Raw genomic sequence first — 22,912 nt, forward strand, 5'->3', positions numbered from 1 at the left:
ATGCCTTCGGAGCGTTCAAAAGGATCCTCCGAGCAAACCGGAAGTGCCCTGACAAATGGCTCCGCGTGCCATCACTGTCCTATGACAATACAGACTGTAACACTGTGAACCTATCCAGTTTCTTTCCCCTTGACCCACACTTCGTTCATTTAAACATTAGATTGCTTACTTTGCAGAGCCAGAGTGGCTGCCTGTGGATCCTTTCTGGCTCATACTGCTTTCAGGATATTCACCTGCAAGAGAACAACATGGATTACTTGAGAGGCTACCACGCTTACATTGTAATCATTGATGTGCTTATCTATATAGCTTTTATCTCTCAAATTACAACAGTGAATAGGTACTCCTCGACTTACAACAGTTCCTTTAGTGACCATCCAAAATTACAATGACACTGAAAAAAGTGACATGACCATTTTTCACACTTAAGACCTTTGTAGCAATCCCATGATGGTGTGATCAAAAATCAGATGCTTGTCCCCTGGTTCACCATATTTTTATTTGGGCATACCAGGGGTTGTAACACAAATACATACCTATTTCTCTGGCCTAGCTGATAAGGAAGAGAGCCTGTGGCTTAGTGGCAATTACATCGGCCTAACATGCAATACAGCCCTGGTTCGATTCCCAGTAAGGGTATGGCTAGCTAATGAGAGCTAAATAGCTTGAAATAGATCTATACTAGTCCCCCGTTATTTATTTATCAGCACAAATACAACACACACACACACAAATATACATACATACATACATACATACATACGTATGTTGCATTTGTGCTGATAAATAAATCCCTCCCTCCCATATTGGGGTTGTGACACAATACATACATACATACATACATACATACATACATACATACATACATACATACATACATAAATACATATTTATTTTCGTAGATTTTCACGGGTGTAGGTATGCTGGTCTTGTTGTATTCGGGTCTTTTCCCATGTAAGATTGAGATTGCCTTGGCAATGTTTCGACGAGGTCTCACTCGCCATCCTCAGGCTGGTGTTTTCAGCTTAAAGTGTGATCGGAGCTGCCGTCTTTCTATAAATCTTGGTGGAGGTGTGTGGAGTGCTGGCGTTGTTTCAATAAGTGGATTGATTGGCTGTGTGGCTGTATCATGATTGGTAGATTGGTGCTGATTGGTGCTGGCTGTGTGTCCGTTGTTGTTTTGTGTTGCAACGGCCTGGGTGGTGGGTGGGGCTCGTTTGTTGACTAGGGCTTGTTTCCAGATGTCTGGCAGGCGGGAGGCATCATCACGTTTATTCATGTTGTGGGGGTATTTCTCTATTTCGTCCTAATCTACAATCTACAATCCTAATCTACGTCCTAATCTACAAAAAACCCAATGGCTCCATAGGACACACCATCTACCGGAAAAAAACACACTCCAACTGCTACTTAAACGCACAATCCCATCATGCACGCATCGCAGAACACAAGAACACAGTAAGAAAAAAAGAAAAAAAACTTCCTCCCTTTTCCAGCACCTTAAAGCTACAGGACATGAAATTAATTTTGAAGGAACCAAATTAATCTCCAAAACTGAATACTTCAACAAGAGAATAATTATGGAAGCTATCGAAATAGAGAAACACCCCCAAAACATGAATAAATGTGATGATGGCTCCCGCCTGCCAGACATCTGGAAACCAGCCCTAGTCAACAAACGAGCCCCACCCACCACCCAAGCCGTTGCAACACAAAACAACAATGGACACACAGCCAGCACCAATCAGCACCAATCTACCAATCATGATACAGCCACACAGCCAATCAATCCACTTACTGAAACAACGCCAGCACTCCACACACCCCCACCAAGATTTATATAAAGATGGCAGCTCCTTGGTGCTCTTTGAACTTGATCGTTTTCTTGTAGAAGTTTCAGTATCCAAACTAATTGGTAATATCATCAGTGCTATTAGTTTGAGTAATGAAGCATCTGCAAGAAAACAACCAAGCTCAGAGAGCACCAAGGACCCCTCTCTATTCTTCCCATCAATTTTTATTTTTAAAAATCCTCTTATTTTCTTTCTGATACTTATCTGATTATTTCATTTCCTGGAGTAAATTAGGTCCTCTTCCTTGTTTGAATGTGTATGAGATAGGGTGTTTATTGTTCACTGCATATGATACCTCCTTTTATCGGAATGCAGTTAAATAACATCTCAAACATTTTTATTAACGGTTGGGGAGGAAGCACATAATAAATAATTCCCAGAAGAGGTTAATCTTGCCCATCAACCATGTCAAAAACCTGCCTGACCAGAATAACTACTATTCATAGAACAGGAGACGCTTCAATTTTTTAAAGTAGCTTTGGAACATTTTTGTTTTTAATTGGAATAGGACTCTCTCTGCATTGGTTCATGACATCTTCTGTACGGGCTCTTTGATGGACTATTTGCAAATGGCTATTGATCATTCTTCAGCCCTCATATCTCTGCCTCAAAAGAAATACACAGGGGATATTTCAACACTTCACTGTAGTCAAACTTTTTAAATTATGTGGCTGAAATTTTTCAGGGTAACATATCAGGTTTTTTTTCTTTCCCATTCTACCAAAAATTGAAGCAGGTGTCACACTATTCCACTAGAGTTTATAATCATTTACCAAAACTCAGTTCTCAAAATAATACATATGGAAAACAGTTAGAATCTGAATTTTAAAATGCAAACCAAATCTGACATATAAAGCAAATCTTGTTTAGTTCTCATAATCTAATTTATTCATATTTTACATTTTTGTCCTTGGTGTATCTATAAACCCAAAGTAACATCATAGTAATAAATGTCAATAAACAAATTGAATCAGTTCAGGGTTTTATTTGTTTTTCTTGGTTTACTCAAAGAGGAGGCACTGAATTTAAAATTAAATTAGATTATCATTTGGTTGCACTGCAGTGACTAGCATAGAGACAATCTGAAAAAAAAACAAGATCACTTGTAATAGCAAATATGGAATAGGTAAAGCTATTTTCCCCATTAATTACATATATTTGTGAAAGTTGGACAATAAAAAAGCAGATAAAAGAAAACTAAGCTTCTTCAAATTATGACCTTGGAAATAGGTACTATGCGTTGCTTGGAAAAAAATAAATAAATAACCAAGCATATTTTAGTCTGCATCAATCAGAAATATGAGTAGAATACAAGGCTGCCTTATTTTGGTCATATCAGGTAATCAAAATTTTCAAAAAACCAATCATGCTTGGAATGGTTGGAGGTGCTAAAAAACAAGGCTAGCAAAGAATATTTTGGATTGATGCCATCAAGCAAGGTACAGGTTTAAACTTGGAAACATTAAAATAAGTTGTAAAACACGAGAAAGAATGAAGGCAGCCAATCCATAAAGTCTCTGAAAGTTGGATGTGAGTGAATAGTTGGAAGACAAGCAAAAACACTGAATAAACCACTAATGCTTGCTCCTCATACAAATCCTATTGTGCTATATTAACAGGATTTGGTTTAGATAGCATTACTGCATCGTGTTTGGTTTCCTTTTTACTTTTCTCTCACAAATCTGTCAATTTGATGAATGGGACACCGTTTTTTCAAACTATAAAAAAGAAGCATAGTTGCCAACATGAATTAGTGAACTAGTTCTCTCTTTTACTTTTACAACTGAATTACCTTTCCTACAACATTTCCCTTCAAAGACATCAATTTGCAGACATCTCAGACATAATGAATTTCCAATTTTTGAGTCTCTTCCTATTGGAAATTGTATACAGTGTATGTGTAGAGAGTCATAACTGGAAAAAAATATTGTGCAGAAGATTGACTGTAGCTGCCCAATAAATAAACTTGCACATGATATTAAAATCCACACACTGAATGGGAAATGGTAACCCACATAGAGACTTTTTTTTTCCAAAAGCGACTGGCTATTACAACGTTAGAGGAAAGTTTAACCGATCTATTGTATGAGATTCAAATATATTTGGTTATACAAAAGTTCTTGTGCTTTGTTTTTAACATACACATGACTTGTAGCTAGCATATGTTTTGGGGAAAAATGTTCCCTTCTATCTGTGGAAGATGGGAGGAACCTCTAAAACATTAGCTGATGCTGGAAATGAGTCTGTTTATCAGAAAAGCAGCTAGTGAAGGGGGTGTCGGGCGTGCCTCCATCAATAACCAAGAAAGAAAACTCCCAACTCCATTGTTTATGGAAACAAACCAAAAAATTTTCTGGTTATGAAAAGATAGCAACGAAAGTAAAGCAAGATCTGAGCCAGAAAGGCGCGAACAAGTACATATCAAATGATAACCCAGCCCCCTCCCTTCAATGACCCCACCCCAGTGTGCAATCTGAAACTCCCTTAGGTGTCATGTTGATTGCATCTCCAAAAGGCATCATCATGTTGTATGCAGGACGGTTGACCTTGACCAGGTCCAAACACTGGCCACCAGCATGGCAGAAAATGGTGAGAAGAAAACTTCCTTTTCCATATCACCTCCTGTACCATTTATTCCCATCCCAAATACCATGCCCCCACCCTCCTCGTTTCTATGGCAGCTGATAGCAAGTAAGCGAAGAAGAGGCTGACAGGGGATGTATTCCAGATTTCCCATCCATCCTGTCTGTTGCCACCATGGTAAACTGACCCTTAGAAAGTACCACATTTATTTACTGAAAACAGTGGTCTTTCACTGGCCTTTGTTGGGTATACACAGACACTTAATTTAGTAATTTATACAAAATCCACCATCCAGGGAAAGATTTTTGTGACTTTAGAGCAACAAAAAGGAACTTGCATGTCATTCAAAGAAAGAGGGTGGGTCTTGTTACAAACCCCAAACCAGTAAACCTTGTTCTTGAACAAGAATAGTTCACGTTGCTGACATTTAACAGAAATTAAACATAATGGAATTCACGAAATTAAACTAAACTAAACTGCAAGTGATTATATGATGGGTGTGCTCCAACAAAAACCTAAGCATGGTGGAAGACATCATACCGGCAATAGAGAAATGATAATAAACAACCTTATTAAAGGCACTTCCTGTTATTTTTAATTCTTCTCAAAACCTTTGCCATCTGGCAGCTACGTTGGCTGGAAAATATGGCGTTGGTAATGGAACACAACTGAGAGTGCACCAAATTTGGAAAAGGTGCAGTAACCATAAATACCCAAATAAGAATTCCTCAACAGGATCTCTTCAAGCACTTCTCCTTGCAGCAATAGCCAATTATAAATTCCTAGGAAACTGAAAAGTAAAATGTCATGGAAGTTCTTGTTTAATATTCGTCCCCAGCTAGTAGTACCTGGAATATATTCTCTGCAATGCTGGATTTGCCAGCGAGTGTAATGGTATGTGAAATAAATTTAGGATGTTGGAGGAAGAGATGCTTCCTAGGAAATGGTCCAATAAAAGGTAGCATAGCTCACAGCTATAGTGGGCAGAGCAAGAAGGTCAGGAGGGACTCTCCCTTAGTCATTGGGCTGTAAAGGTGATGGTGGGAGAATTGTACTTTCAGACTTGCATGTGTCTGTTAACCGGGCTTTACAATAATAAAGTAAAATTATCTTATTGGGCTGTGTTCCTTGTCTTCTCTGCCTGGTAAGGCTGAGATCAATCAGCTGCAAGGAATTATATGGATGCCTGTTGTTTGTTTCTTTGTTTTCCCAAGAGTAGAATGCTATAAGGTTTTTTGCTAATTAGTTCAGAAGGCTGTGCCTCAATGATATATTTAAAACACATCCAGTATCTTTAATATCGTTAATAGATTAGATTTATTCTATCGGGCAAACTTCAAAGGACAAGTATATATTGGGCTTCCCCTGTTTCTCTGCCAGTATGCTTAGCCATAAAGCGTTCCTGAATGGATACAGCATATCCTTCACAATCGAACCATATGGCCACAGTTTTTCTTAGCAAAAGAGTTGATAGCTGATCTGCAGTTCAGCAGCTGACCTTGACACATGGCAGGAACCAATTAAGTGACCAACAGAACATACTAACCAGCAGCAGACACCTTCATCCATGTCCAATGAGTAATGACTCCATGTTCCAAGGAACATGATACTTAGTGATTTTAGAGAACCTAAGCAATTGCTCTGAAGTACAGTTGCCAAACAAAAGGTACTTTTGCTCTACTGAATTTTGGGCCATGTCCAGCTGCAGGATGAAAGCTATGGGGGGGGGGGGGGAAGAGAGAGCCAATGAGGTAAGACGCAAGGTGAGGTGAGAATTCCCACCAAAGGGGGAAACAGACTGCCTCGCAGCTTGATACAGCATTAGTTTTTCTGCAAAGTCGCTCCAGCATATTTCTCTTGCATTGCAGTCGATGAGGAAGTAAACGGACTCATCTGCCAGCAGAAACACCAACATGGGATGATCACAAGGCAGCAGAAATTCTGTGCATGGAGTTGCCCTGAGTTGGTGTCTAGTCGAGCAAGAAGTAAATTCATATATTCCAGCAAGCCAAACAAACGAAAGCTGAAATTGCTTTTTTTCAAACATTTAATTTAAGAAGGTTGCACTTTCGACAGCACACCCCTATACACACACCTATTGAACAGTATGGCTTTGCATTTCAATAGTGTGTACTTGTAAGTAAGTGGTTATAAAAAATAGATACTGAATTTGGTAGAAGGCAATTACTTTTGCAATGTAGTCACATACTGCCAGATGCATTTTAGTTCAACCAGACTTATACCAAATGAGTACAGGATTGTAGCCCATAAGCGAAACTCAGTAATAACTCCATTCAAGCTTCACAAGCTACCTGAATCCCTCTTCCTCAAAAAACCCGAGTTTAACTAATCTCTCATATCACAGGATCCAATCTGGGTCAGTCACCAGGACCAGAGGTTTTGTCTTCCGAGCTTTCAGACTCGTTCTGGAGCTCATTCCGGCATAAGTCCGAAAGCTCCGAAGACAAAACCTCTGGTCCTGATAACCAACCCAGATTGGATCCTGCAACGGTATCCTGGAACACATACTGTATATTCGCCTTCATTCTCTCATATCAGTCCTTCCGCAGACAAAAACAGTCATTCACCGAAGGGAATCACTTTTCAGGAACTGAGTATAAATTACTTTTTGAGTACTGCAGGCCTTTCCCCCAGCCTGACTGAAAATAAAGCAAAGAGAATTTGGAAAATAATTTTGTATTTTTTCATTATACTCAATTTAATATGGATTTGAATATTGGGTTTTATTTAAGAATTACAAATGAGGGGGAAATGGAGTTAAAAAGTAAAAAAGGAAACAAAATCTTTCTCCAGTTGATCTAAAAACACAAAACACATTTGGCTTCTCCTTGATAGCCATCACTGCAACATTAATGATACATTATTTCTTCCACTTCAAAAAAAATCTAGGTTTGTTCAGTGACTCCTATTTTCACCCCATACTCATTGGGCTTGCACACACAATCAAATTTAAATTCAGAATTCTTTGGGGGATTCCTAATCCTATGAATTTCAAAAATGTGGTTGTAGGTGAATAATTTTAATACCAGGAAGTATGCCAACCAAATAGGTATGCAGAGAGATTCCTTGCAGAACAACTTTTAAGTATTTATTCAGAAATGTCCTATACTGCAATGGCCCTCAACCTTTTGGGCATCCGGGACCGGTTCTGTGGAGAAAGGTTTTTTCCCACAGACTGGGAGGGGGGGAATGTGGTTTTGTGTGCTACCTGCATCCCACAGATGGATCTTTGCTTGTTTGCGCGGACTGGTTTCTGCACGGACCGATGCCTGTCTACAGACCGGGGGGTTGGGGATCCCAATCTATTGTAGTGCCTGAGTCCTGGCAAACTGAATTTAAGCCCAATCAGGCATTTGTAATTTCAGAATCGTTTTGTAAGAGCTTGCCTCACTGCTGGGTTAAAGTGTTATCTATCCATCTTGGTAGAAAATAGCTAGTCTCTGTTTTGCATTTATAGTCTCTCTTTTGGCTTCCTGCCAAAACTTTGTGTTCCAGTTTCACGTACATTGGGCAGATAAGCAAAGCTACTGGGGAAATCCTCTGGCTTTGGTGTCTTCCCACTTTTTGAATAGCATAGCCAGAAGGAAATGATCTGCCAGTCAGGACAATGATGGAGGAGGGGGTAAGTTTCAACAGGTGTCTGGCTGGCCTCTTGTTTGACCCTGTCTGAGTGAAAGCAGGAAAGCATATATGTCAAAACCGGGAAAGCTGCGTCATCAATTGAAAGAGCCAGTTCCCTCAATCAGCTGTCTGGAGGATTGGTCTTGATAGCAGGTTTAGCCTTCCTCCAGAAGTGTGTTAAACTTATATAAAAGCAAGCTTTGGAGAGAACCATTTTTCTGGCTCAGTTTCCTTTTTCTTAGTCACTCAATTAACTGGTAGATTGAGGGATGCTGCTAAAAACTGATACAGCTAGCAGCTGTGCCCAGCTCTTTCCATTTTGAGGCAAAAGAAAAAAGAAAAGAATGGCAGCAAGCAAAAAGGCCCACGATCCAAGGAGAAGGATGGTGTCATCACTCCATCACATCAACCTAATGTGCCAATAGCACCAATCTGCTCTGTCCTTCATGGGCCATCCAACTGGGCCATCATTGGAATATTGGGTGAAACGTATTGGATTTTAAAAACTGCTATGCACTGCTGTCAGTCTAAGAGAAAATATCACTACAAATCTCAAATAGCTAAAGTTGACTTAAACTTGTCTCACTCATGGGATGAGAATGAGGTGAAACCAGAATCATGGACTCATCCGAAAATTTTAAAAAAAGTTGTCAAAACATGTTCTTACTACAATTAGATGCAAGGGTGGGAAGGCCCTTAATTTTTTAAAAAATCTTTATTCTCAAATTGTGACCCATGAGCTTTATCCAAATGGTCTACAGAAAGATTAGAACTCATCATAGCAGACTAAATATATTAGGCCTAATAATATTTTGCTCTACTGGGCAGGCTCAACAATCACATTTGAAATGTATGATTATAGTTGAACCTCTAACTCTCCCAGTATTTCGTATATAGTAGATAGGTACTTTGAAAAAGGTATGAGAACTAAAATTTAGCTTATAAAAAGAAAGACAAGAAAGAAAATCAAATACTAGCTATAGGGAACAGTGCATTATTTATTATGCCTGACTGTAACTTGGGTAAATACCGTATTTCCATGAAAATAAGACAGGGTCTTATTTTCTTTTGACCCCTGAAATAAGCGCTTGGCCTTATTTTCGGGGAGGTCTTATTATTTTTGAGGTGCAGGAGGTGGTGAGCATAGTCACCTCATGGCTGCTGCTGTGTCGCTATACTTTTGGGGAGGGCTTATTTTAGCGCATGTGCTCAAAAGCCCAATTGGTCTTATTATCTAGGGAGGTCTTATTTTTGTGGAAACAGAGTAAAATTGTTTTTATATGTGAATATGGCTTATACGTAAATATTAAACTTTATGTCTACATATTGCAAAATTAAATGTACTTCTGAGGGAAGAGTTAAAAGAAACTTAGCAGGGGGGGAGCTGCCATGAAGCTGCAAAGAATGGAAAGAATCTGAATACTCTATAGCAAGGATGGCGAACCTTTTTTGGCTCGTGTGCCATAAGCGGGGGGAATGCAGGGGGATCGTGCGCAGGCATGCCGCACTCATAATGCAATGCGTGACCCCCCCAGCATGCATGTGCGCATGACAGGTGCGACCCCCCCATTTTTGCATGCCTTTTTTGCCCTCCCCAGGCTCCAGAGACTTTATAGGAGCCTGGGGAGGGCGAAAATAGCCTCCCCTGCCCCCCTATGAACTTCCGGTTTGCCCCTAGGGCTAGTTTTTTGCGCTCTAGAGGCTCCAGGGGGGTGGGGGAGGCTGTTTTTGCCCTCCCCAGGCTCCTATAAAGCCTCTAGAGCCTGGGGAGGGTGAAAAATGGCCTCAAAAAAAGGCTAAAGTCAGCTGGCCAGCGCACACATGCGCGCTGGCCAGCTGACAGGGCAACGCCTTGCATGCCCTGACAAATGGCTCTGCGTGCCACCTCTGGCACGCTTGCCATAGGTTTGCCATCCCGGCTTGATAGTCCTTCACCCTTTCTCAACAGGATATATTTAAACTGGTAAAAATAGCAAAGCAATTTGAATATATAGAATTTAGTTCCTTCATATTATCACTAGGCCCATCCCTCTTTCCATGTTTGTGCAACTAGAAAATGAAGTTCTCTGGGGAGTGACTGCGGTGCATTCCATGTTGCTAATTCTGAAGTTCGGTTAACTCTCATCCAACCATACCTCAGTCTAAACCAGTGTTTCTCATACTGGCTGGGAAATTCTGGAAGTTGAAGTTCACACATCGTAGCATTGCTAAGATGTTTAAGTGACACACCTTGGATTCCAAAGCAAATTCTACAATAATCAGTAAACAATTAGGCTCCACAATTCTTACACTAAGACAGAAACTCCACACACAAAAGCACTCAACACATTTACTTAGACAAAACAAACAGGTGACTCTCTCCTTAACAAGAATGAAGGCATCCAAAATGAAATCTCACAATTGATGCTGGAGGAGAGGGGAAAGAGGCAGGGGTAACACAAGCAAAGAAAGATAAGCTTACTGTACTGCAGATGCAAACTTCAATTAAAAGGGAAATTAATGCAGAAGAATATTCTTGAGTTATGACCATCTTGCTGAGTACTCAAGCAATGTACTACAGTCAGCAAATTCCTGGTCTCCTAGTTTTCATGGACTGATTTTAAGCTATTCAAGCTTTATATTTACATAAAATAATTTGAGGATCTCTCCTTGCTGTACAATGTTATATTATCTGAGATACTGCAGGTACTTTAGCTAATTTGTTTAAAATATAAACCTGGTGGCTTTGTGAATGAAATATTACCTTTAGTGGTAGCCTTATCTCTATACTTGCTAAGTTTATAAGCATTATGAAAAGTTTTGTGTGTTTCCTTGTAGTCATGAAAGTGTTCATTTCTTTTGATTGCAATCACTAATTTGTTATCCGGTTTCCAAATTACATGTCAAATTTTCAGAAGACTGTAATTACTCTACAACAGGGGTGTCAAACTCAAGGCCCACAGGCCGGATTCAGCCCACGGGCTGGATTCAGCCTGCAGGGTGCTTAGATCTGGCTTGTGGGGCCACTCTGGAAACAATGAAGGACCAACCTATGGTAACTCTGTCAGCAAAATTGGAGGTCGGGAGGTCCGTGCATGACAGTCCTAGGCTGCTTTTGGCTGTGATAGCCTCCTGCAGCCCTCTGCCAGTGAAAATGGAGCTTGGGGAGGTCGCGCATGCCCCCCCGGGCTCCGTTTTAGTTGACAGAGGGCTGCAGGAGGCCATCGCGGCCAAAAATGGAGCCCAAATGAATGATGTCAAGCTGGTGATGCCTCCTGGCCATGCCCACTCCCACCCCGCAAGGACAAATACAACCCTGATGCAGCCTTCAATCAAATTGAGTTTGACACCTCTACTCTACAAGGGAAACATATTTCAGTTTATGTCTCATGGTGAAACACAACTCAGAAGCCCTTTCAAAACTTGTTTGTGGTCATCCGAACATTTAACAAAGAAAATTCACCACAATAGTTTTTCAAGGTAAAGCATGTGAAATTGAAAGGTGTTTTTCCTTCCAGGAAAATAATAAAGTCTATTTTGCTTTAAGAAACATAGCATTTTCAGGAAAACAATCACATAAAAGCGCTTGGAACCTTTTCTTTTTGGGGGTTTTGTTCTCTAAACTATTGTAAAAGTGTGACTGATCATTTGCAAAACCACAAAAATAATTGTGTGTGCCTGGAACTGGGTTCTGAGTTAGGGCAGAAAAGTTAAGGGCAAGATGATTTTGTCCCGTGTCCAGAGCAAAAGATACCATTCTGTTTTTATTCTGGTTACATACTCTCTTTCATCACTAGCCAATTTCTCTTTTCTTCTTCTCTCTTCATCTTTGTTCCACCTGCTCAAATTGATGGAGGGGAGGGTGTTCAGCTGGAACAGGCTGGTATCTTCCAAATGATTTAGTTTAGACTAAAGTACCCAACATCTCTGGGTAGCATGGATATGCTGACTGAGGGTGATAGGAATTGTTGTATGGATCCTAGTTGAAGATTGGTTGGCGCAATTCATAATGCAGTAAAGGTAGTCATCAACTTAAACAGTTCATTTAGTGACTGCTCATAGTTAAAACAGCATTGAAAAAGTAACATGACCATTTCCCACATTTCTAACCCTTGCAACATCTCTATGGTCACACGAGCAACATTCAGATGCTTGGCAACTGGTTCATCTTTATGACACCTGCAGTGTCCCCGGGTTACATCTTCCCCTTTTGCGACCTTCTGACAAGCAAAGCCAATCAGATTTACTTAACAATTGGGTTACTAACTTAAAAGCTGCAATGATTCACTTAACAATGATGGCAAGAAAGGTCATAATATGGGGCAAAGCTCACTTAACAAATGTCTCGCTTGGCAACAGATACATTGGGATCAATTGTGGTTGTAAGTCGAGGACTAACTGTATCAGATTTCTGTCATAACAGCCTTAAGAGTACCTTGTGTGCCTTGCTAACAGCTGTAGTGCAAAAATGATAACCTTCTTAACCTACAGCATAAAACATTATTCATGGCACAGTGTGATGCATAGACCTTGCCAACTATGCTTTATTCAACAAACTATGATTATAAATAATTATTTATTGGAACATGCAAACCAGTTAGCAACAGCAATGGAAAAAAATATTTGACATACAGTTCAGTACATCCAAAATTCATAAGATATATGTTTATGAGGCAATACGTTTTTCTTTCCTTTTTTTAATAAAATAACCAGAAAAAAGGGAATTTAATCCAAACATAAAAAGGAGAGGAAAAATTTCAAGTGTAATAGAAATATATTTTAATGTACTGCTTTTTGGAAAAAAAATGTATCTTCAAAGTATATTTAAAGAGAGACATCATATTATATGGTAAAGCAGCAGGCAAAATGAAATCTTTCAGTATAATAATAATAATAATAATAATAATAATAATAATAATAATAATAATAATAATAATAGTAGTAGTAGTAGTAGTAGTAGTAGTAGTAGTAGTAATAGTAATAATTACTAATGTACACTCAGTGGCAAACTAGGTAAAGTATAGCTTTACCCATTCTTTCCTAATGTGAGAAAAGTATGTCTACAATTCTTTGCAAAAGCCACATTGATGGGAAACTCTAGGAAGTGAAGTCTACATCTTTGAGGGTATCCATATTAGGTAAAACTACTGTTATACATCCCACACTTTTAGTCTGGTCATTTGAGGGCAGTCAGCTCCTGAAGGAGGACTTTAAAAAATCAGGCCTAGTTTTTTTAATCCTTTGCCTCCAGAGGTTTTCTTCTTCTTCATATATTTTAATGGACATCCTTTTAAAAAAAGGAAGCACAAAACAGTCAAGTATCATTTGTCAAAGCAAAACGGAAGTATGATAACCCTTATTCCAATCCACAACCAGAGAAAAACCTAGGAGGTCATGCAAAGCAAGAGTGAAGCCTGGAATGGTTTTTTTAAATATTTGAAATATGCAGTCAGGCTGGAATAATCCACCCAGAGCAGTCACCGAAACTTTTAATGACCCCAAAAAATATGTTTTTTTTTAAAGGATGTAGTGGTACCCAGGCTCACTTCCTTGCTTCCCCACCCACAGCCTTTGGTGGTACTGTGTAGCTCCTGGAAAAGAGAAAAATGGCATGATGTGTAAATTTCCTGCCTTTCAAAGTGAAGGGACAGAGATTCCCCTGGAAACAATGAATTTATGTGTGTGTAGCCCAAATATAAATAAACACTGCCAAGTTTTCAAGAGTTGAAAAAGTAGAAAATCAAGACTTGAAGAGAGGCTTTTTAAGCTAAAAAGAAGGCCATCTATCCCTCAGAAATGTAGGATTGACCTGCAGAACCGTATCAAAGTTGTTAAAAATATACAAATTTTAATCTGTCAGTAAAGTATTAAATAAATGGCTCAAGTGTAATTATATTAGTTGCATCTCATTTTCATTTAATGTAAATAGAATTAAGTTTCATTTATGAGATACAGTCCACAGCATACCACACTCAAAGGTCAAGAGTCTAGAAAAAGGATGTGTTCCTGTCAGTAAGTTGAATCATATTTTTTTTTAGTCCAGAAACAGAAGCAACTTGTATTCCTGTAAAGGCTTTTTCATCTACAAAGGGATCTTTCTTTTCTCATTAAGATCCCTTCTACAAACTAAACTGCCCCTCTTTAAATGGAGGCTCTTCGTGGGAATCAAGCAAAAATTACGACCCAAGTTATTATATGTTCTTAACAAATATTTTTTAACTTTCATCACAGACATTACTCAGATTTAACTAAGTCAGTTATAATGAAGAACATGTGAGGATTTCCTTCTGTTCATATGGTTTCATAAAGCAAGCCAAACTTTTTAGATTGATAAGAACATTCAGTATTATGAAAATTTCTGGATGGTCTCACTGAATAGTTGTGAGGGATCAGGGATTCTCTATCATGGGCCAATCATGAGTTACACATTTTCCATAAACTGGTAACGCTGAAACAACAAGAAAAAAAGACCCCTACTCAAAATTAAGTACAGGCAGGGGAAAGGTCTGAGATGCAAAACATAAGAACATCTTCTGAGTCTGCAATATTCTACTCATTCCACAGAAGACAAATTGGAAAACTGAGAGACAAGAGATGGCACTCTAAGCCTCAAAACTTCACTTCATCTCCCATAAGATAAGCTCAAAGAACCACATAAACTCAGGAGAAACAACTTATCCATAGCAAAAGACAGCAAGCAAAAATCCATAGCCATATCTTTACCAGACCTTATTTTTCTCAGTATCTGATACCTACCAAATTAAAATAAAAAGCACTCACAGACATATTCTCAAATGCACGCTTGTTGCTGCAGTTTACGCCTCATAAAATAATATTCTCTTCCGTTTCTCCTCCTCCACACCCTCACTCTTTGCTTGCTAGGCCTCCAGCTTATGTTTATTTTTTTCCTTTTTCCATCAGGCTGAATAGTCTTTTTAACATGAAGCCTTGCAGCCAATCATAAATTTTATTTTCTGTAAACTTGTCTGCTGTTTATGTAGGGCACACGGATTGTAGGAAACTAAAATCAGTTTGCACTTTTCCCTTACAGTCCTGGCTTCCCTCTTTTAAAAGAAAGCCGTTGCACATTACATAATCTGGCAAAGCCTAATTTTATTATATTGAAGGTCCAAGTATGTAAGCACTAGTTAATAGAACAGAGTTGGAAGGGACATTGGAGTTGGGTTCTAGTCCAACCCCTGCTCACGCAGGAAACCCTGCACCATTTCAGACGAACGATTGTTCAACCTCTTCTTAAAACCTTCCAGTGTTAAGAGAACAACGTCTGGAGGCAAGTTGTTCCACTGATTAATTTTTATAACTGTTACAGAAAAAAATAATGGAGGATTGTGTGTGTGTGTGTGTGTGTGTCAAAATAATTATTTGAAAATAATTTAGATAATGTTACTGTTTTAAAAATAATTTTGGATGTAAGCAAAGCTTTTATCAGAGGTTATGAATACAATTCAAAATGCTTAAAAAAGAAGAGACAAGAGAAGCAAGCACACTTTTTCCAGATAAGATAAAGAATAAAGAAGAATTAAATAAATGTTCCGGCCTGGTAAGTTTTTCTTAGCAAATTAAGTTTATACAATGACAGCTATCTATTTATTTATACTTATTTACTTATATACTTATAGGTTATTTATACTTATACGAATGGCTGCATATTTAGTATCCAATTAACAATTATAATATTAATGTTCCTTCCATAGAAGTCTCCTTCTGTTCATGGAGGATTTTCAAGCCACTGGTGGAAATAGATTATTCTTTTATTAATTATTCTTTCGTTTACAATTTCTTCCCCACTGATTCTGAGAACCCCCTAAATTTAAGAGCATTTTGCCCCTGGAACTAAAGTGTCTGCAAAGAGAGAAAACATTATCAAATGTGATGTGGTTCCCCCTTGGAGATTCAGCAAAAGGAATTGTATTTATTGGACATTCCAACTGGAAAAGAAAGATGGCAAGCCATTGCACACTCTCCCTAGACAAGAGGTGGGGGAACAATGGCCCTTTTATGACTTGTGGACTTCAACTCCCAGAATTCCTGAGCCAGCCATATTGACTCAGGAATTCTGGGAGTTGAAGTCCACAACTTATCAAGGGGCCATAGTTTCCCACCCCTGCTCTAGACCATACATTTGCCTTATCAGGGAACTCAACTGCATCAGGTGCTCTATGCCACAGTTCTTTGCAGAAGATCTCAGATTTAATCTCTGTCTTCTCCAGGTAATATTGGCAAAACATTTACCTGAATAGCAGCTGCCAATCCATACCAGCAGTTCTGACTAGTTGGTCCAATGCTCTTGGTTTGGTATACAAAAGATGAAGTCCCTTTCTAAGTTAACTCCTGGTGGCTATACAGATACACCCATTGGTGTCAGGAGCAAGAAACCAAAAACTAGGAAATAATTCAGAAAGCATTGATAGTTTATTATTCTATGTAACCTATACACACAAATCTGATCTACTAATGGTCAAGGCAAATTAGTGCCAGGTAAAAATCAACGGACTTCAAACAGGGCTGGACTTAGGTCTCTTTTGTGGGTGTAGGGATTCAAGACTGGTGATGTATTTGACTCCTCCCTCAAGTTCAGCCTTGTAGTTCTCTCCTACAATCAGTTTTCTATTATGTAGCAGCTGAAGATTTGAATTTTAGGAACATGGAGATACAACAATTTGGGTTTAATGCCAAAATAAACTACTCTTCCCAACTCTAGTGGCTTCTTTTGGGGTGGGGTGGGGGTGATGAGATGCGAGGACACAATTAAAAAAAATCAATTACTTATATTTAAAAATCCTAAAAGTTACATATTCTAGAGGTTATCAAAATATTTTACTTATTATCTTTGCAATAACAATTAAAATGGAATGTAAGACACCTAATGGCAAGCAGCAAAACTTACAAATTCTATCCTTTAGTCAAACAAATATTTAATTGCCCTGAATCTCTGGGCTTTCAATTTCGACTGGTGGGAATTCAATTTCACTGTGGTTACGTAATAATAATAACCAGATGTCCTGGCCAAGTAAAGACAATCCATGGGTGGAGACTTGGATTACACAGGAGAATCAGCTCTGGGCTACCACAATGTCACAAGTTAGAACATCAGAAAGCGGAAGCCTTTAGGCAGCTTGCTTGGGTTTTGTTCAATTATATAATATGAGCCAACACAACTAGATTCCTTCTATTTGTATCAAACGAATCCCCTACAGCAACATTCTCGCTTGTTAGGTTTTAATGGCTACTGCTCAATAAGAGCAAGGACTATTACGATCGGCCCTAAAATTCATGCCTGTACAATTCTGAATAGGAACAACACTGTGCAAATGAGGTGGTGAAGCCAAAGCTATGCATCGTCAGAGCCTTGCAGAATTTGCAGATGCATTTCTCAACTATTCTCTTTATGATGTCACTTCAACAATGATTTTTATCACATTTAAATTCTTCAAGATCTGCTTCAGTTGGAAAACTGGAATCCTGGGTCCAGTAAGCACAGCCTTTTGGAGAGGAATCCTGAGAACTTAAATTCAACAATCATCTGGGTCTGTACTGGCAGATGATAATTTTCCCATCCTTGAACTAAAGTTTTTAATTAAGATGCAAATGGGACTTGGTCTTCCTCGTGTGATGTTGAGAACATGCAGTGAAAAGAACTGTATTCCCAGGGCGATTACAATTAGAATTCTATTCATAGGATAACTGCAATCCCCACTAGGGGAATATGCAGGTATCACTGAGCATGGTCATCATTCTTCATAGCACTGTTAGAGGACCCAGCTGTATTATCGGACTGCTTGTTTTTGAACAGCAGACAGAATCTCGGGGAAAAACTAAATGGAAGTCTTTCACGTAACAAATTGTCGCATCAATTGAATATACGGATCACCCTCCTGAATATACAGAACATCCTCCGTGCCTCATCACAGTTCAATAATAGGTTAAACTTGACATCTGAAGCCTTTACCAATACATCCATGTAATCTTTTTTAGTGGAAATATGGTTTGTCTCTTTCAGGATGTATTTTTGACTGCCAAACTAGTCTAATTAATACTTTCAGGGACAGATACAGCCCTGGCATTTTCTGATGAGCTGTCTCGGAAATACTAGGCCTGAGTCTGCTAATCAGAGGTGGTATTCAGCCAGTTCTGACAGGGTTCTGGAGAACAGGTAGTGGAACTTTTGAGTAGTTCAGAGAACCGGCAAATAGGCTGGCTCCGTCCCTGCTGCCTCCCAGCTAATCTTCTTTTGTTGCCCTGAACAGGAGAATGGAGCTGGAAAACAGGTTAGTGGGGTGGGGAGGGAATGGTGATTTTGCAGTAACCTTCCCCCAGGAGTGTGGAGGGAACGGGGATTTTGTATCCTTCTCCTGCCACGCCCAAAAAACCAGTAGTAAAAATGTTTGAATCCCACCACTGATCTGCTTAGCCTTTTGAGAAAAAATCTGACAGCTAGTACCCTCAAACATTTAGAGAGTACTAAGTGGGAGAACAATGAACTAGTTACCATAGCTTCTTAGTTTCTACAGATTATTGAGCTTGGCACCAAGAGCATGAGAAAAATGCTAAAGATTATTAGTCAGTTATGTTATGTGATTTCTACTTAGCAGTTGGTGAAAGGTGCCTCCATTTCCAAACTGAACACTAGATCTTATTTCATAGACAATTAAAACAATAACATTCTGATTTGATTTCACAGGTAAGCGTTGGATAAATCTAGAATGCATTTTCCTGAAGAACTGTTTGCTCTACTGAATTTCCATAAATAATGCTCCTAAAATTAATCTTGCCTAATTACTGCAGAGAACCGGCAAGATCTGATTTTTTCAGTCTTTACATATTTTTGCATAGCAAGCCTTAATTTGGCTAATGCCACCCAAACTGATTATCTCAAACACACTAATCCTTTATTTTTGTTATAGGGATCAGTGTGGCCCTTATATTAAGATGATGAGCAAGAAGGGAAGTATGTCTGGTACACCACATTCTCAACTCTCTCTGCATGTGATGTTTAATCCCATACAAAGGCCACTTTCTCAGAGGCTTCATTAAATTCTGACTGTAATCCTATATTCCAATCTCTACCTACATGGGAGAAGGCCTACACTACAGCATTGTAACCAATTATATGAAGTACTGTTTCCCCAAGGGAAACCAAGGGATAAAAACCATTTCAGATCTGAAATACATGCAAGGCATAGGAGCTATTAGCGAAAAAGAGCTATTATCTCCTAAATATATTAGTCAAAGCATGCATGTAAAAACAAATGATTCAGTGTTATTATATAAAAGGCCATATTTTATAATTAACTCTATAAAAAAATGTCTTCATAGTAACAGAAGGATTATGAGAATTGTGTATTCATGTAGAGTGGTGGGCTCCAAATTTTTTAACAACCGGTTCTCTGCCCTAATGACTGGCTGGGTGAACGTAGCTGGGGAAGGGGTTCATGTGACTGAGTGGGTGTGGCCAACTCTTTATCACTTGTGTGGGTGGTACCTGTATGGGATAGGCAGGGTTGGAGAGGGAATCCGGGGGTCTCCGGGTGTGTGAGAGAGGAAAGAAAGATCCAGCATATGTGTGTGTGTGTGTCTATGTGAAAGAGAGAAAGAGAGAGAGAGAGAGAGAGAGAGAGAGAGAGAGAGAGAGAGAGAGAGAGAGAGAGAGAGAGAGAGAAAGAGAGACAGAGAGAGAGAGAGAGAGAGAGAGAGGGTGGGGGAGGGACTGTGTCAAGCTAGACTGGGAAAACTGGCTGTGAAAGGAAGAGAAGCTGGGTAAGCTGGAACTACATACTTCCTGGGCCCCTCAATCCAAAAGCAGCAACCTCACACTGTCCCCTCTCTGCTAGCCCCCTTCTTCACATGGGATCGCCCAGCAGCGGAGACGGAGAGGGAGAAGGGTGGCAGCAATGGCTGCTAGCATTGAGGGGAGAGTGCAACACAGAAACGAGAGCACACAGAAATGCTGCCCCCTTCTTCCTCTCTGTCTCCATTGCTGGGTGATCCTGTGCAAAGAAGCAGAGAGGGAAAGAGTATGAGTTTGCTGCTTCTGGGTTGAGGGGACACATCTGGATCTGGCTCACCCAGCTTCTCTTCTTCTCACAGCCAGCTTTTTTGGGCCATTTTCAGACAGATTTTAGCCGGAAAAATGCCCCCAAAATGGCCTGAAAACTGGGAGCCGGTGGTCCAATTTACCGGTTCTCTGCAGAATTGCAACAACCGGTTCAGGCAAACTGGTCTGAACTGACAGCAGCCCACCTCTGGATATGTAGCATTTTGCACTTCAAGAACAAAAACTTCTGAATTGCTGTCCTTGAGGTCTGTCTAGCCCAGATTTCACTTAAAGCATAAAAAAAAGTACCAAGATCTGCAAAAAACAAAACAAAAACAAAAAACCACCCAGTTTTTTCCCCAAACTGGTTCCCTCTAAATGTGCTGGACTGGAGATCACCACAGGAGTGGTTAATTTCACATCTGCAGGAGTCTGGGTGGGAAGGTGGACTTGGGCAATCTTGAACAGATATATGGTATGTCTCAGAGACTTTTAATTATTCTTGTCCTCCTTTCCTTTCATACTCTGCTATTTTGATACATTTGAAACAGCATGTGTTTGAAATGGGAGTTTAACAAGTGGAATTTAACCAATTCCAAAGGTTAAAAGTGAATGTTTAATGGAACTTTAACAAATGAGATATTTGTTTCTAGACGGGTCAGTTCAGCTTGTGTGTAAGCTGTGATAAGAGTACATTTAGCGTTAACACAAATACATTTAGAGATTGTGAGAAATAAAGATTCCAGTCATTTAGTTCTCTGATCACTGTACACCTTTGCTAGCTGCTTTACCTCTTCGATTCTGACCTGCTCAAGGTTGACTCAGCCTTCCATCCTTCTGAGGCCAGATTGTTGCGGGCAATATTCTGACTCTGTAAACCACTTAGAGAGGACTGTAAGGCACTGAAACAATATATGTACCATATTTTTCAGACTATAAGATGTATTGGACTATAAGACACACCTACATTTACAGGAGGAAAACAAGAAAAAAATAGTTTTTAGCCTCTGCATGTCGCGTTTTTGCCCAGTGACCCCCCAGAAACCCTCTGCACTGCTCCGCACATCCCGTTTTTGGGCTACCAAGCCCTCCGCGTGTTGCGTTTTCACCCTCCCAGGCCCCCAGTAGCACTCTGCAGTGCTCCACACATCCTGTTTTTGCCAAAAAAAAAAAGGGTTCAGGAGGCCAAAAATGCCCATATTTGGTCTATAAGATTTTCACCTAAATTTTCACCCACTTTTAGGGGGTGGGGTGCATCTTATACTTCGAAAAATACTGTAAGTCTTATTGCTATTGCTTTTCTAACATCTCATTCAACTCACAATTGCCTCATTTTATATATGCACTGCCACTCTTGCTAAGACAAAATCTGTTGTTAACTCCAGAGTTCCACTTTTGAGGAACACCATGGAAGAAATTATTGGACTTCATTTTAACTTCCCAGAGGTCTAGCTAACTATAACTAATTGCACCAGCTCATAAGAAATCTTTAACAGCTGCCTGAGCCAAAGCAGCATAAGAACAATTCTGAGACTGAGCATAAATAATTACAGGATGGGTGGAGTGACCAAGGCAGATTCCAAAAAATGCAAGAAAACTATCATTTGGAAGAATGTGTGACATACATCATTAATTTTGGTGGCAGCACAGTAGGGCAGAGAACAGGTGATATGCACAACTCAGTTTTCTAAATTGATCCAAATGTATACAACCCAGTCTGATGTGAACAACTTCAAGTGTACAGGTTTCCTTTAATGATTTTCTCAACAGCAGAGGGTCATCATATTGACTCTGGCAGGTACGTCTTCAAGAAAAAAATCTAAAAAGATTGACAAAGTCATCGTTTCCTGTTTATATCCAGCTTAAACCAGGGCTTTCCATAGACGTAGTTTGTGGCATATGCCGCTTGTCTGGGCTCACATATTTGCCTAACCATAAAACAGATCGAAACAACACTGAACTCAGTGACAAGGTATAAATATTATATAATGTTTCAATATGTGTGCTTAGTTCTGATTTATTGGCAGGTTGTGGAACTCCAGGCACAATGACTTAAATATTAAGATTTATACCTTACCATATTATACTATCTATAAACTATGGTTTATTCAGTAATAGTTAACACATGGCTTTAATGCAATATATGACTCCAATAAATGGAATTTCTTCAAATAGAAGAGTGAACTATCAACATCTGTTTGGAAGCAAAACATTTGGGGTGTTCTACCTTCTATGCTTGAATATACATACAGTAGGTCCCTATGCATAACTAGAGTGTAGATTTCAAAACTTTTCTGATTCAAAAGGCTTGCCTTGTGATAATTAGGCTACATAGAAAGCTACCAGGAAATTACATAATTCAGGATTGTAGTAATATGATTCATTATCATTAATTTATATTAGTGCAAATGAGCCCACTCATTTTGGGCACGGAGCCCTTGGCATGACACAAGCATTCCAGTCAGTGTCCACAAGACAATAGACCCGCAAGGCACAATGATCCACTAAGTCAATGAGTGATACTTGATCATTTCTTTTTTGCTAGCTTCACTCAATGCCGATGCCAACCAATACACAATGCCAATAAGCTTTTTGTTTACATAAAGGGCAATGGAAGTAACAATTAATCTCAGTAAGCCAACAAAACACAGAGATTGCAAGAACTTCCTTGCTTAAAACTTCCATCTGACATAAAGCAAGATATGCTTGCATTACAAAACCAACAAGTTCCAATTTCTGCATGACAACTCCTGTTCTTAATAAAACATCTTCAAAATATCCTTCAGTCATCACTGTGATT

The 22,912-nt window shown here is 39.3% G+C and overlaps 1 protein-coding gene across 2 annotated transcripts in view; it reads right to left on the bottom strand.

Annotated features, from left to right (window-relative positions):
* EPS8L2 (EPS8 signaling adaptor L2) overlaps window positions 1-22,912 on the bottom strand; it is a 97,865-nt gene that overhangs the window by 67,712 nt on the left and 7,241 nt on the right. For both annotated transcript variants that reach the window (XM_081937072.1, XM_081937073.1), the window contains exon 2: window positions 170-233. In XM_081937072.1, coding sequence (XP_081793198.1) covers window positions 170-213 — 44 coding nt within the window. In that variant the 5' untranslated portion in view covers window positions 214-233. The remainder of the gene's footprint in view (window positions 1-169; window positions 234-22,912) is intronic.

This window comes from Natrix helvetica, assembly GCF_964273705.1.
Source record: "Natrix helvetica genome assembly, chromosome: 1".
Taxonomy (NCBI): domain Eukaryota; kingdom Metazoa; phylum Chordata; class Lepidosauria; order Squamata; family Natricidae; genus Natrix; species Natrix helvetica.